This window comes from Dipodomys merriami, unplaced genomic scaffold (genome assembly GCF_024711535.1).
Source record: "Dipodomys merriami isolate MVZ:Mamm:240054 unplaced genomic scaffold, mDipMer1.0.p SCAF_69, whole genome shotgun sequence".
NCBI classification, from domain to species: Eukaryota; Metazoa; Chordata; class Mammalia; order Rodentia; family Heteromyidae; genus Dipodomys; species Dipodomys merriami.
Window position 1 is genome coordinate 4,901,971 of NW_027206279.1, and position 11,209 is coordinate 4,913,179.

The following is an 11,209-nucleotide window of genomic DNA, read 5'->3' on the forward strand; positions in this document are numbered from 1 at the left end:
CTACTGCTAGCACGGTGGACCGTAGAGGACAGCTTACTACAGCTCTCTCCTGCCCCACCGGCCTAGATGTGGTTTCTGGACCCACCCAGGCTAGAGCAGGGGTCTCCCACCGCCCCCCAGGTCCCTCCCCGCTGGCTGCTTCCCTCCTTCCTGCACGCACAGGGCCCCCACCTTTGCCCGTGCCCCAGGGGTCTGCCCTCCTGGAAGGAGGTGGAAGTGATTCACCAGGGGGCTGTGACTGTCTCTTCCTGGGGAGGGCTGCTCTGGGGTCCCAGTGGCCTCCCCCAGGGTCGCCCCCGACCCCCACTTTCATCCTCAGGGCGGCCTGGCTGGACCCCAGCAGGGGTCTTGGGGTGGAGGAAGGGGCAGGTGCTGCCCGAGGGGCCGGGCTGGGTCAGACCTCCACCTGCCAAAGGACGAAGGACGCCTCCTGCGCCCTCCCCTCCCGTGCCCTCCCCCCGCACCCCTCCCCCCCCACTCTTTGTTACACACGACTTCCTGTTTTCCGCAGGCGACCCGGCTCACTTCCCGGGAAGCCGCTGAAGGCCCTGAGTTTCTCTGGGGGACTCCGCCTCCCCCCTCCCCCCCCCCCCCGCCACGTCCCCGCCCTCGTCCCCCCCTCCCTCCTGCCGCGGGGGGGGGGCGTGCGGGGCGGGGGCGGGAAGCCGCGGGGCGGGCGGGCCGGTGGATCAGGTGGATCGGCCTTGGGTCAGCGGTGGAGCGCGGGCCCATCAGTGCGCGCCACGAGGGGGCGCTGTCCGCAGCCTCCACCCTCCCTGCCCTCCCTGCCCTCCCTGCCCTCCCTGCCCTCCCTCCCCCTCCCTCCCCTCCCTGGCTACCCTCCCGTCCCTGCCCTCCCTGCCCTCCCTCCCCCTCACTGCCCTCCCTGGCTACCCTCCCCCTCCCTCCCCTCCCTCCCCTCCCTGCCCTCTCTGCCCTCCCTGGCTACCCTCCCCCTCCCTGCCCTCCCTCCCCTCCCTGGCTACTCTCCCCTCCCTTCCCTCCCTCCCCCTCCCTCCCGTCCCTGCCCTCCCTGGCTACCCTCCCCCTCCATGCCCTCCCTCCCCCCCCACTGCTGGGGGGGCATGAACCCTGTGGTTATTTGTCAGAACATCTCTGAAGGGGTGCCCTGTGGTACATTACGCAGGATGAGATGAATGTGTCATGAAAACACTTATGAACAAGCACTGAGCAACAAGCACCGACGAACAAGCACAGAGCTAGCTGGTATTCTGGCCTCTGACTGGCAGCCTGGGTTCCCGGGTGCCTGGGCAACCCTGGGGGTCTGAGGCTGGAGCTGGAGCTGTAACTACGAACCTGCTTCTGTGGCTCAGGGGCTCCTCTCAGCATCCTTCCACTCACTAGCAAGCAGAAGAGACATTGGGTATTTGGAAATTCCAAGGATTTTAGGAGTTGCATGCCAGGAAACTGCATGAAGATCAAATACATATTACACAATGTCCCACAAGGCACCCAGCCCCTCCGGGAACCAGCCAGAGAGCCAGCCAGCGGGCGGTGAATTGCATTACAGCAGGGGGGAAGATGGCTGGAGAGTTCCTCCAGTGAATCCGCCATTGCTCACCCTGAACTCTCCTGAACCACCTGACCCTTCCAGCACTGTCAGAGACTAACTATGACTCTGCCAGGGGTAAGACGGAAAACGATACGACTGAATCAAAAACAAGTAAAAGCCAACGTCTGCTGGGCACTCCTACCTGCCAGGCACTGGTTAAGGAGTTCTTTCCTTCTACACTTGTTAGAGTCTACAAGGAAGATGTCACTACTATCATTCCTCATTTCACAGAGGAGAAAATCAAGGAGCAGACACAACACAGCCAGGGGGGAAGTGGTGGAGTGAGGTTCAACTCTGCACACACTGAACTGAAAGCCTGTGTCTGGGCAGGTCTTACATCCCACCGGCATGCCCTGCTTTGTAAAGTAACTTCATCATTAAGCAAACGAAGGGAGCATACATCCCTACCTTCAGAACACATCTGCCCCTGTTTTCACACAGTCACACTTTCAGCATCAGGAGTGGATCGCGGTGTCTGGAACAAGAAGTGAGAAGGAACAGTACATAAGGAAATGAGAAGTGACTGCCCGGAGGAAATAATCAGGAAAGATGGGCTTGGGAAAGGTCCAAAAGAGGAAGTCACCTCGTGTGCGTCAGGTGCAAACCACATGTTACTCTGCCAGGCAGAAATGATGCTCGGGTTCATCACCTCTCCTGAGCTCCTACCTCTGGGCATGGTAAGGGCAGCCCCTTCCTGAGGGAATTGTAAAGCCTTTGCAGAGGGAGGGAGGGAAGGAGGGAGGGAGGGAATAATGTCTGGGCAAGGAGTGGCAAGGAATAGAAACAGGTTGTTGTGTTCACAGGAAAGATGTTTCAGATCTCCTTGGCTGACTATTGTAGGGGTTTTACATGGATAGGATCTTGGTAGACTTGTGTCATTGTTCACAGGAGACAGTGTCTTGACCTTTTCTAATTATTTTTTGTCGGTCATGGAGCTTGAACTCAGGACCCGGGCGCTGTCCTTGAGCTCTTTTTTTTTTTTTCTTCTGGCTGTGAGGCTTGAATTCATGGCCTGGACACTGTCTCTGAGCCTCTCTGTGGTCAAGGATAGCGTTGAGCCACAATGCCACTTCCAGTTTTTAAATGGTTTTAATTGGAGATAAGTGTCATAGATTTTCCAGCCCAGGCTGGCTTCCAATTGTGATCCTCAGATGTCAGCCTCCTGAGTAGCTACAGTTACAGGTGTGAGCCACCAGCACCAACTCTTCCTATTTCTTTTTTTTTTTTTTTGGGGGGGGGGTCCGGCCGTGGAGCCTGAACTCTGGGCCTGGGCGCTGTCCCTCAGTTCTTCAGCCCAAGGCCAGTGCTCTACCATTTGAGCCACAGCGCCACTTCCAGCTTTTTTCTTTTTGCTAATGTGGTGCTGAGGAATTGAACCCAGGGCCTCATGCATGCAAGGCAAGCACTCTACCACTGAGCCACCTTCCCAGCCCCTCTTCCAAATTTTTTAGGCAGGATGTGGATGTGATGAGTTCTCAACAAGGAGTCTTGGAACCTGCCTCAGGCAGGTGTGTGGGCAGGACCGCTAAGGTGACGCCTTTAGATCCAGGCTTACAGCCTTGTCATGGTGGGTAGGTCACCGAACTTTCATCTGTACAGCAATAGAGGTTATAATTAGAATGGATGCAAAAGTATTTAGCGAGCTGCCTGCACACGGTTAGCATTCAGTATGCGATTATGTGGGCAATGAGCTGGGAGTGTGGGGACAGATAAGGGTATGAGGGGCCACAAAGGGGGAGTACCTAACTCTGGAGCAAAACCTGGTTATTAAGAACATCTCCAAAAGTTATGAGGCTGGAGTGTGACCCGAGTGGTAGCGTGCCCGCCTACAAAGCACAGAGCCCTGAGTTCAAACCCCAGTACCACGAGGCGGGGTGGGGAGGAGGGTCTGGGGGGACTGGGATTAGAAAAAGTGAGAATGAACACAAGGAAAGTGTCCCTTGGGTGATTTAGATGTGCTGTTTACCTTCACTCACCAGACAGCACTATTCTTTAAAAATAACCTGTTATGCTAGCCACTGGTGGCTCATAACTATAATCCTAACTACTCAGGAGTCTGAGATTTGAGGATTGCAGTTCAGTGCCAGCCTAGGCAGGAAAGTATATGAAATTCTTAATCTCTAATTAGCCACCAAAAAGTCAGGTGTGGAGTTGTGACTCAAGCGGTAGAGCGCTATCACTAAGCAAAAAAGCTAAGGGATAGTACACAGCCCTGAGTTCAAGTCCCCAGCACTGGCATAGAAAAAAAGGTATTAAGATTCGCCCTTAATGGCAACATCCAGCATTAGTATTTGATACTCCTTTATCCCTCATGCATTTTGTTGTTCCTAATAGTTTTAATCACAGTGCATGTGATAGCTCATATTTTGCATTTTTGCCATACTACGCAATCGTAGGCATTTTTATGATGTTGTTTTCATAATAGATTTTTATTTTAAGTGAAGCAAAAATAGTCTTTTTGTTGTTGTTTGGTTTGAGGCAGGGTCTCATTATGTAATCCAGGCAGCCCTTGAACTCGAGATCTTCCTGCTACAGCCTGTTGATTCTGGGTTTCTAGGTAGGTACTACCCTGCTCAGAACAGTTGGGAGCATGGAGGACTAATGGAGAGGGTGAATGAGGAAGGATATGAAGTAGTTCATTTCAACGTGTGAACATAGAACAGTGATGAGTTTTCTGATTTGTGGGTATTACATTCGCTTTTGGAATTCTTTGTTGTTTCATAGAACAGTCTCATTATATAGCCAAAGCAAATCTGGAACTCTCAAACTTCCTGTCTCAGCCTCCAAAATGCTGGGATTACTGTTAATCTACAAATTATAGACTATGAAATGTAACTATGGTGTGTCTTCAGTGAGAAAGGCTTTCATTAAATTTCAAATAAAATCTCTTTTAGCAGACTTTTTTTCACTTAAAAAAAATAGAACAATTTGGGTGCCAGTGGCTCATGCCTATAATCCTAATACTCAGGAGGCTGAGATCTGAGGATCATGGTTCAAAACTAGCTCTGGCAAGAAAGTCTGTGGTGCTGTGGCTCAAGTGGTAGAGTGCTAGCCCTAAGCTAAAGAGCTAAGGGACAGCATCCAGGCAGGCCCAGGTTCAACACCCATGACTGACCCCCCTTCCCCCCCAAAAAAATAGAACAATGAAACCTGTCTTTAAAAAGGTGTGTATCCGGGGCTGGGAAGGTAGCTCAGTGGTAGAGCACTTGCCTGGCATGCCTGAGGCCCTGGGTTCGATTCCTCAGCACCACATAAGCAAAAAGAAAAAAAGCCGGAAGTGGCGCTGTGGCTCAAGTGGTAGAGCGCTAGCCTTGAGCTGAAGAGCTGAGGGACAGCGCCCAGGCCCAGAGTTCAGGCCCCACGACCGGACCAAAAAAAAAAAAGTGTGTATCCTCTCTCTAGGTCTCTCATAGTGTCCCATGCCAGAGCAAACTGTGGCTGTAAACCATCGCCTAGACTCTACCTTTGGGTCCTGGCACTGAAGAGGGTTTAACAGGTGATTTTTTTTTAATTTAACAAAAAGAAAGTGGTGGTAAGGGAGAATGATGATAGAAGGATGAGGTCGATCAGGATCTTAGTATGTATGTTAATAAAAACGTAAAAATATGGAAATTATTTATGGCCTTTAGAATTTTTATTTATTTTTTTTGGCAATGTGGAAATGAATTCAGGGCCGTGTGCTTGCTACACAGGCACTCTGCTACTTAAGCAACATTCTTTTTTTTTGCTTGTCCTGTGACTTGAACTTAGGGCCTGGGTACTGTCCCTGAGCTTCTTTTGCTCAAAGCTAGCACTCTACCACTTAAGCATTACTTCTGGATTTTTCTCTTTATGTGGTACTGAGGAATGGAACCTAGGGCTTCATGCATGAGAGGCAAGTGCTCTACCACTAAGCCACATTTTCAGCCCTTGAGCAACATTCTTAGATGCTTTTTATTTATTTGCTAATTTGTTATTTTTTTTTTTCGTAGTACTGGGGCTTCAATTCAGGCTTGTGCACTTGCTAGACAAGTACTCTGCTAATTAAACCATGTTTCTAGTTTCCTTTTTTTTTTTGTTAGTTGTAGGGCTTGAACTCGGGGCCTGGACACTGTCCCTGAGCTTTTTGCTCAAGTCTAGCTCTCTACACTTGAGTCACCAGCTGTGCCTGGCAACTTAGTTTTGCTTTAAAAAGAAATAGTTTCAGCTGGGCACTGGTGGCTCATGCCTGTAATCCTAGCTACTAAGGCTGAGATCTGAGAATTGTGGTTCAAAGCCAGCCTGGGCAGGAAAGACTGTGAGATTCCTATCTCCAATAAACCACTAGAAAACCGAAAGTGGCGCTGTAGCTCAACTGGTAGAGCGCTCACCTTGAGCTGAAAAGCTGAGGGACAGCGCCCAGGCCCAAAGTTCAAGCCCCATGACCGACCAAAAAAAAAAAAAAATTGGAATTATGGCTCAAAGTGGTAGAGCACTAACTAGCCTTGAGCAATAGAGCTCTGGGATAGTGCCCAGGCTCTGGGATAGTGCCCAGGCTCTGAGTTCAAGCCCCACAACTGACCAAAAAAGAAAAAGAAGAGGGGCTGGGAAGGTGGCTCAGTGGTAGAGCACTTGCCTTGCATGCCTGAGGCCCTGGGTTCAATTCCTCAGCACCACATAAGCAAAAAGAAAAAAGCCGGAAGTGGCGCTGTGGTTCAAGTGGTAGAGTGCTAGCCTTGAGCTGAAGAGCTGAGGGACAGCGCCCAGGCCCAGAGTTCAGGCCCCATGACCGGACCAAAAACAAAACAAAACAAAAAAAAAACAAAACAAAAAGAAAAAGAAAAATAAGAATAAGAAAGAAAAGAAGTAGGTGCTGGGAAGGTGGATCAGTGGTGGAGTGCTTGCCTTACATGCATGAGGCCCTGGGTTCGATTCCTCAGCACCACATAAGCAGAAAAAGCCGGAAGTGGGGCTGATGCTCAAGTGGTAGAGTGCTAGCCTTCAGGTGAAGAGCTGAGGGACAGCGCCCAGGCCCAGCTTTCAGGCCCCACAACTGACCAAAAAAAAAAAAAAAAAAAAGAAAAGAAGTAGCTTCAAACTGGGAACCAATGGTTCACACCTGTAACCCTAGCTACACAGGAGGCTGAGATTTGGAGGATCACAGGGCAAAACCAGCCAAGCAGGAAAATCTGTGAGAGACTTCTCTCTAACTACCAAAAGAGCTCAGGACAATGCCCAGGCCGGGAGTTCAAACCCCAGGACCTGTTTACCTGTTTGTTGCTTTGTAAGTCTCAGACTATCCATAGACACTTTTGGAATGACTCGTGTGAACATAATTGTTTAACTTCAATAATTAGACTTGGATAAAAAGTTAACAGTGGCCATTTCTCCCGTCACAAGTCTCACCCCAGACCTCCTCCAGGAGGAAGGCAGGCCTTCTGCAGTCAGAGAGCAACCGCCCTGCTGCGGCCTGGAGGGTGAACCCCACCCAGGAGGCCTGGGGACCCCCTCCCCTCTAAAACAGCTTTCTGGGGGCTGGAGTTGGGCCTTCCCTGCGCGCCAGAGCGCGTGGATCGGGCTGGAACGAAACCCGTCGCCTCAGGACGGACCTTGACGCGGGGCTCTCCCCAGGGCGGGCTGCGGGCCCGCGGCTCTGCAGGCCTCGCTAGGGGCGCCGGGCTCCGCCCGCCCAGCCTCTAACCTCCCTGGACTCGGGGTGGGGGGGTCCCCGCACCCGGCCCGGGGCGCGGCCCTCACGTGAGGCCCGGACTCAACCGCAGCTCTGGCAGAACCCCCGCCCCCTCCCCCCGTGACTCAGTTTCTCCGCCTGCTCACGCGGGCTGCCCCGGGCGTGAGGCACCTCAGAGGAATGCGGACGGTGCCCAGGACAGCTTCCTCGTAGGGCGTGCCTCCCGGAAGAGCGCCCGGAGACCGGGGCTCGCGCCCCGGGGCGCCCCTTCAGGACGCGCCCGGCTCTCACCCCAGGATTGAGTCCGAGGACTCGGCCAGCTGCGCGGGCCGGACCTCTGAGGTGACATGTCCCCTCGCCACGCCGGCCGTGGCTTCTGCAGGGCCCCAGTCAAAGAGGGCTGGCCGGGGAGACGCCCGGTGCCCGCGTCCGGGCCGGGCCCGTGCCCCAGGCCCGCCGCCTGATGCAATCCGAGGCGCCCTTGCTGCATGCGGGCGCTGGGGAAACCTGCCCGGCCGTTGCATCACTCCAGCCCGGCTAGCCACTGAGGCGGAGCTCAGCCAATCAGCGCGCGCGCTAGGCCCGGAGCGGGCCGCCTCGCCACCCACTTAGAGCGCGGCGCGGTTCAGGGAAAAGCAAAAGCCGAACGTGATTGGTCCGAACGGGGTTTGCTCCTCCCCAATCACCGCGGCAGCTGGCTCCGGGTGGGCGGGGAAGCTCCCGGCCAGAGGGTTTAAAGAGCGCCTCCGTGAGGGGTCGCTCAGCTGGAGCGACCCGACCGGTGCCAGGCCAGGTGTGCGCGTCCGTCGGTCCTTCCGTGCCCGCGCCGGAGACCAGCCACCGGAGGCCGCTCCGGGCCCGTCCCTGTGCCCGGCACCATGAAACACGAGTCTGCAGCCCAGAACACTCCGCCCCCCTCGCTGTCTCCTGCACCCTCCGCGCAGCCACCCCGGGAGGATGGCGACCCCCCGGCCCTGTGGATTTTCGGGTACGGCTCCCTGGTGTGGAGACCCGACTTCGCCTACAGCGACAGCCGTGTGGGCTTCGTGCGCGGATACAGCCGCCGCTTCTGGCAGGGAGACACCTTCCATCGGGGCAGCGACAAGATGGTGAGCATCGATTGGACCGTGCTCAGGGCAGCCGGGGGTGGGGGCAAGCGAAGTGCGTGAACCGGCAGCGGGGGCTGTGGTTTAGATTCGTGTCGGGTGTATGTGTGTGTATCACGGTGTGATGCTTTCAATGGGAACCTGGGGGTCTGTGTGCACCTGTCGAGGCCAGTGCACCTGCCTGCTGCTTCTGCCTCCATCCATCCGTGCAATCTCTCCCTGCGCCCGCCGGTCCCCTGGTGGAGTGGGGTGCAGGCAGGTCTTGGAGGCGGGCAGGGGGTGGGAGAGTTTTCTTGCGCCGATGGGCTGATGGCAGAGCTAATTTCTAATTTGTCTTTCTCAAAAAATATCTTTCTTTCCTCCCTAGCCTGGCCGCGTGGTGACCCTCCTTGAAGATGGTGAGGTAAGTGGCCGAGTGAAGAGGATGCCTCTGGGGACCCAGTGTGGAGGGATGCAGAGAGACAGAGCTCTTGGGGCCTGTGGCTGCACGCTAGATCTGATGCAGGCTGCAAGTGTGGTCTGGCTCAGGGCTCCTCAGAAAATCACCTGAGCTTCTTGTAAATACATACGTATATATTAATTTGGTAGGATTAGCATAGGGTCTGAGATGTAGTTTTTCTAACAAGCTTGCAGGTGATGTGGCTAGGGCCTGGGCCCTGGTATGAGTAGGTCTCCCTGGCACGAGACCACCTTGCCAACCCATAAGAGGGCATAAACAGAATGAATGGATTAGAGAGTTGAAATATGTCTTGTCTGGGGAAAAAGTTCTAGGGGGATGGGAGCCTGCAGGGAGAGTGAAGGAGAGTCAAAGTATTTTATATACTTGGGTGGCAGTGGAACCCAAAGCTCGCTGAGACTGGTCTGATCTGGGAATGGGGGAATGCAGAAAGGAGAATAATGACAGAGGAGGTGTCTCTGCTTGAGGTGTACAAATAGACATGTTAAGATGAACTCCCTCCCCCCCCAATACAACTAACTGATGCTAACAAGGGTGAGCATCAATGTAGGGTAAACATTGCTAGATAGCTCATTGGTTTGGCACCCACCAATGTAACAGAGCACAGTCTTGGGGTGGCGGAGGGAGGAGGGAAGAATGGCACTCCGGGATGAGAGAGGGACCAGCACAGAGCTCTTGTGCATGACCGGACTGTCCCTGTTTCCCTCTAGGGCTGCACTTGGGGTGTGGCATACAAGGTGCAAGGCGAACAGGTAAGCGAGGCCCTGAAGTACCTGAATGTGCGGGAAGCAGTGCTTGGCGGCTATGACACCAAGAAAGTTACCTTCTATCCTCAAGATGCACCAGACCAACCTGTCACAGCACTGGCCTATGTGGCTACCCCACAGAACCCAGGCTACCTTGGGCCCGCCCCAGAGGAGGTCATTGCTACACAAATCCTGGCCTGCCGGGGCTTCTCTGGCCACAACCTTGAGTATTTGCTGCGCCTGGCAGACTTCATGCAGCTGTGTGGGCCTCAGGCGCAAGATGAGCACCTAGAAGCCATCGTGGACGCTGTGGGCAGCATGCTGCCCTGCTCCTACCTCAACGAGCAGGCTTTGGCGCTGGTCTGAGAAGCTGAGTCCTTGTCCACATGGACAGCCGGACCAGATGCCTACCCAAAGCTTGAAGTAAGACTTGATAGAGCTAAAGCACTCTGAGAGGGCACAGGGCAGCTGGGGACTTCTCTTCTCAAGCTCCTGTCCGCTTGCCAGTCTCGTTTTGTTGCTTGACTGACACTGACTTACTTGAAACTTTATTTATTACACCATGTTGGTGTGGTGGGCAGGGTAGCCGGGGGACCTGCCACGGCACAGGCCCTGCTGCGCAGTGGCCACACCCCAGACCTCTGGTGCCTGACCAGACTTCCGCACCATTACTGCTGCTAATTCCACACCACCTAGGCCTCCACTTCTCCAGGAAGCCTCTAAGAGCCTTGATCTACCTAGACCAATACTCCTCAGCCTGGAAACATCACCTGCCCAAGTTCCCAGCCTGCTGGTGAGGGGCTCCGCTGGCCTGAGGCCCCTGCCAGCCTTGCTCATCTACTGAACCCTCGGGCCCAGCTGGGTCTGATGCCTGGAAGCAGCTGCAGAGGCTGGGCCTGGGTTCCTCTTCCTTTTGGTTATTCCCACCTTCCCTCCCTCCTCTCATCCTGTTGTCTGCCTTCTTGTCTGACTGGGCCACTCCTGTATATCTTGCCCATTCTTGGGAAATTCATCACTACAGGCCCTGGTCCCTTCCCAGTCTGTCCCACTGTTATCCATAAATGGATCTCTTACTATCTGCGCTGGAATGTTCTTCTTTACATGGGAGTTGGGGTGAGGGATGCACTGCAGAAGCCTCCCGAAAAGGGGAAGCACCCAACGTCCTCTCCTTCCCTGAACAAGCTCCATTTCTCCCGCCGCCACAGTCCACGTCTCAGTCCACATGAATCATGTCCCCACGCTGTGCAGCTTTCCGCCCCCACGCCTCTCCCATGTAGCCCTGTGAGCAATGCCTTTGCCATTGACCAATGACCCTTGTCTCCCCCTCTCAGTGCCTCAGGCTTGAAGCTCTGCCTAGCTTTCCTCCACCAGCAAGGCCAGACCCCTGGCTTCTAGTTAAAAGCACATGTGGGTGAGGGAATGGTGGTAACAACTTGTGGGGCAACACTGACAGCAGGTGGCAAGGTCATATGACCTGCAGGACTTGATGTCCCTTTCCCCCCCAAGGACCACATGCTTACTACGCATTCCTGAGGCTGTGGCTGGCCTCTCTTAACCCTGCCCTGTCAGGACTCACCCACAATGCAATGAGCTACAAGGATGGCCTGCTTGCTTGTTCACCCAGGGATGCTCCCGGGAGGCCAGGTCCCCACTCCCAGATCAGAGCCTGACCAGGTGTGA

The 11,209-nt window shown here is 54.4% G+C and overlaps 1 protein-coding gene and 1 long non-coding RNA gene across 2 annotated transcripts in view; one reads left to right on the forward strand and one right to left on the reverse strand.

The window, feature by feature from the left end:
* Positions 1–7,661, reverse strand: part of LOC138816227 (uncharacterized) — a 52,205-nt gene extending 44,544 nt beyond the window's left edge. Inside the window, exons 1-2 of the long non-coding RNA XR_011368590.1 lie at positions 7,512–7,661; positions 1,982–2,048 (exon numbers count right to left, since the gene is read on the reverse strand). This is a non-coding gene — a long non-coding RNA (uncharacterized lncRNA). The remainder of the gene's footprint in view (positions 1–1,981; positions 2,049–7,511) is intronic.
* Positions 7,662–8,063: 402 nt separating this feature from the next.
* Positions 8,064–10,569, forward strand: Chac1 (ChaC glutathione specific gamma-glutamylcyclotransferase 1). The gene is made up of 3 exons (XM_070005672.1): positions 8,064–8,329; positions 8,694–8,729; positions 9,494–10,569. Exons 1-3 carry the CDS (start codon positions 8,099–8,101, stop codon positions 9,893–9,895), a joined length of 669 nt encoding a protein of 222 aa, XP_069861773.1. The 5' UTR covers positions 8,064–8,098; the 3' UTR covers positions 9,896–10,569.
* Positions 10,570–11,209: the final 640 nt, after the last annotated feature.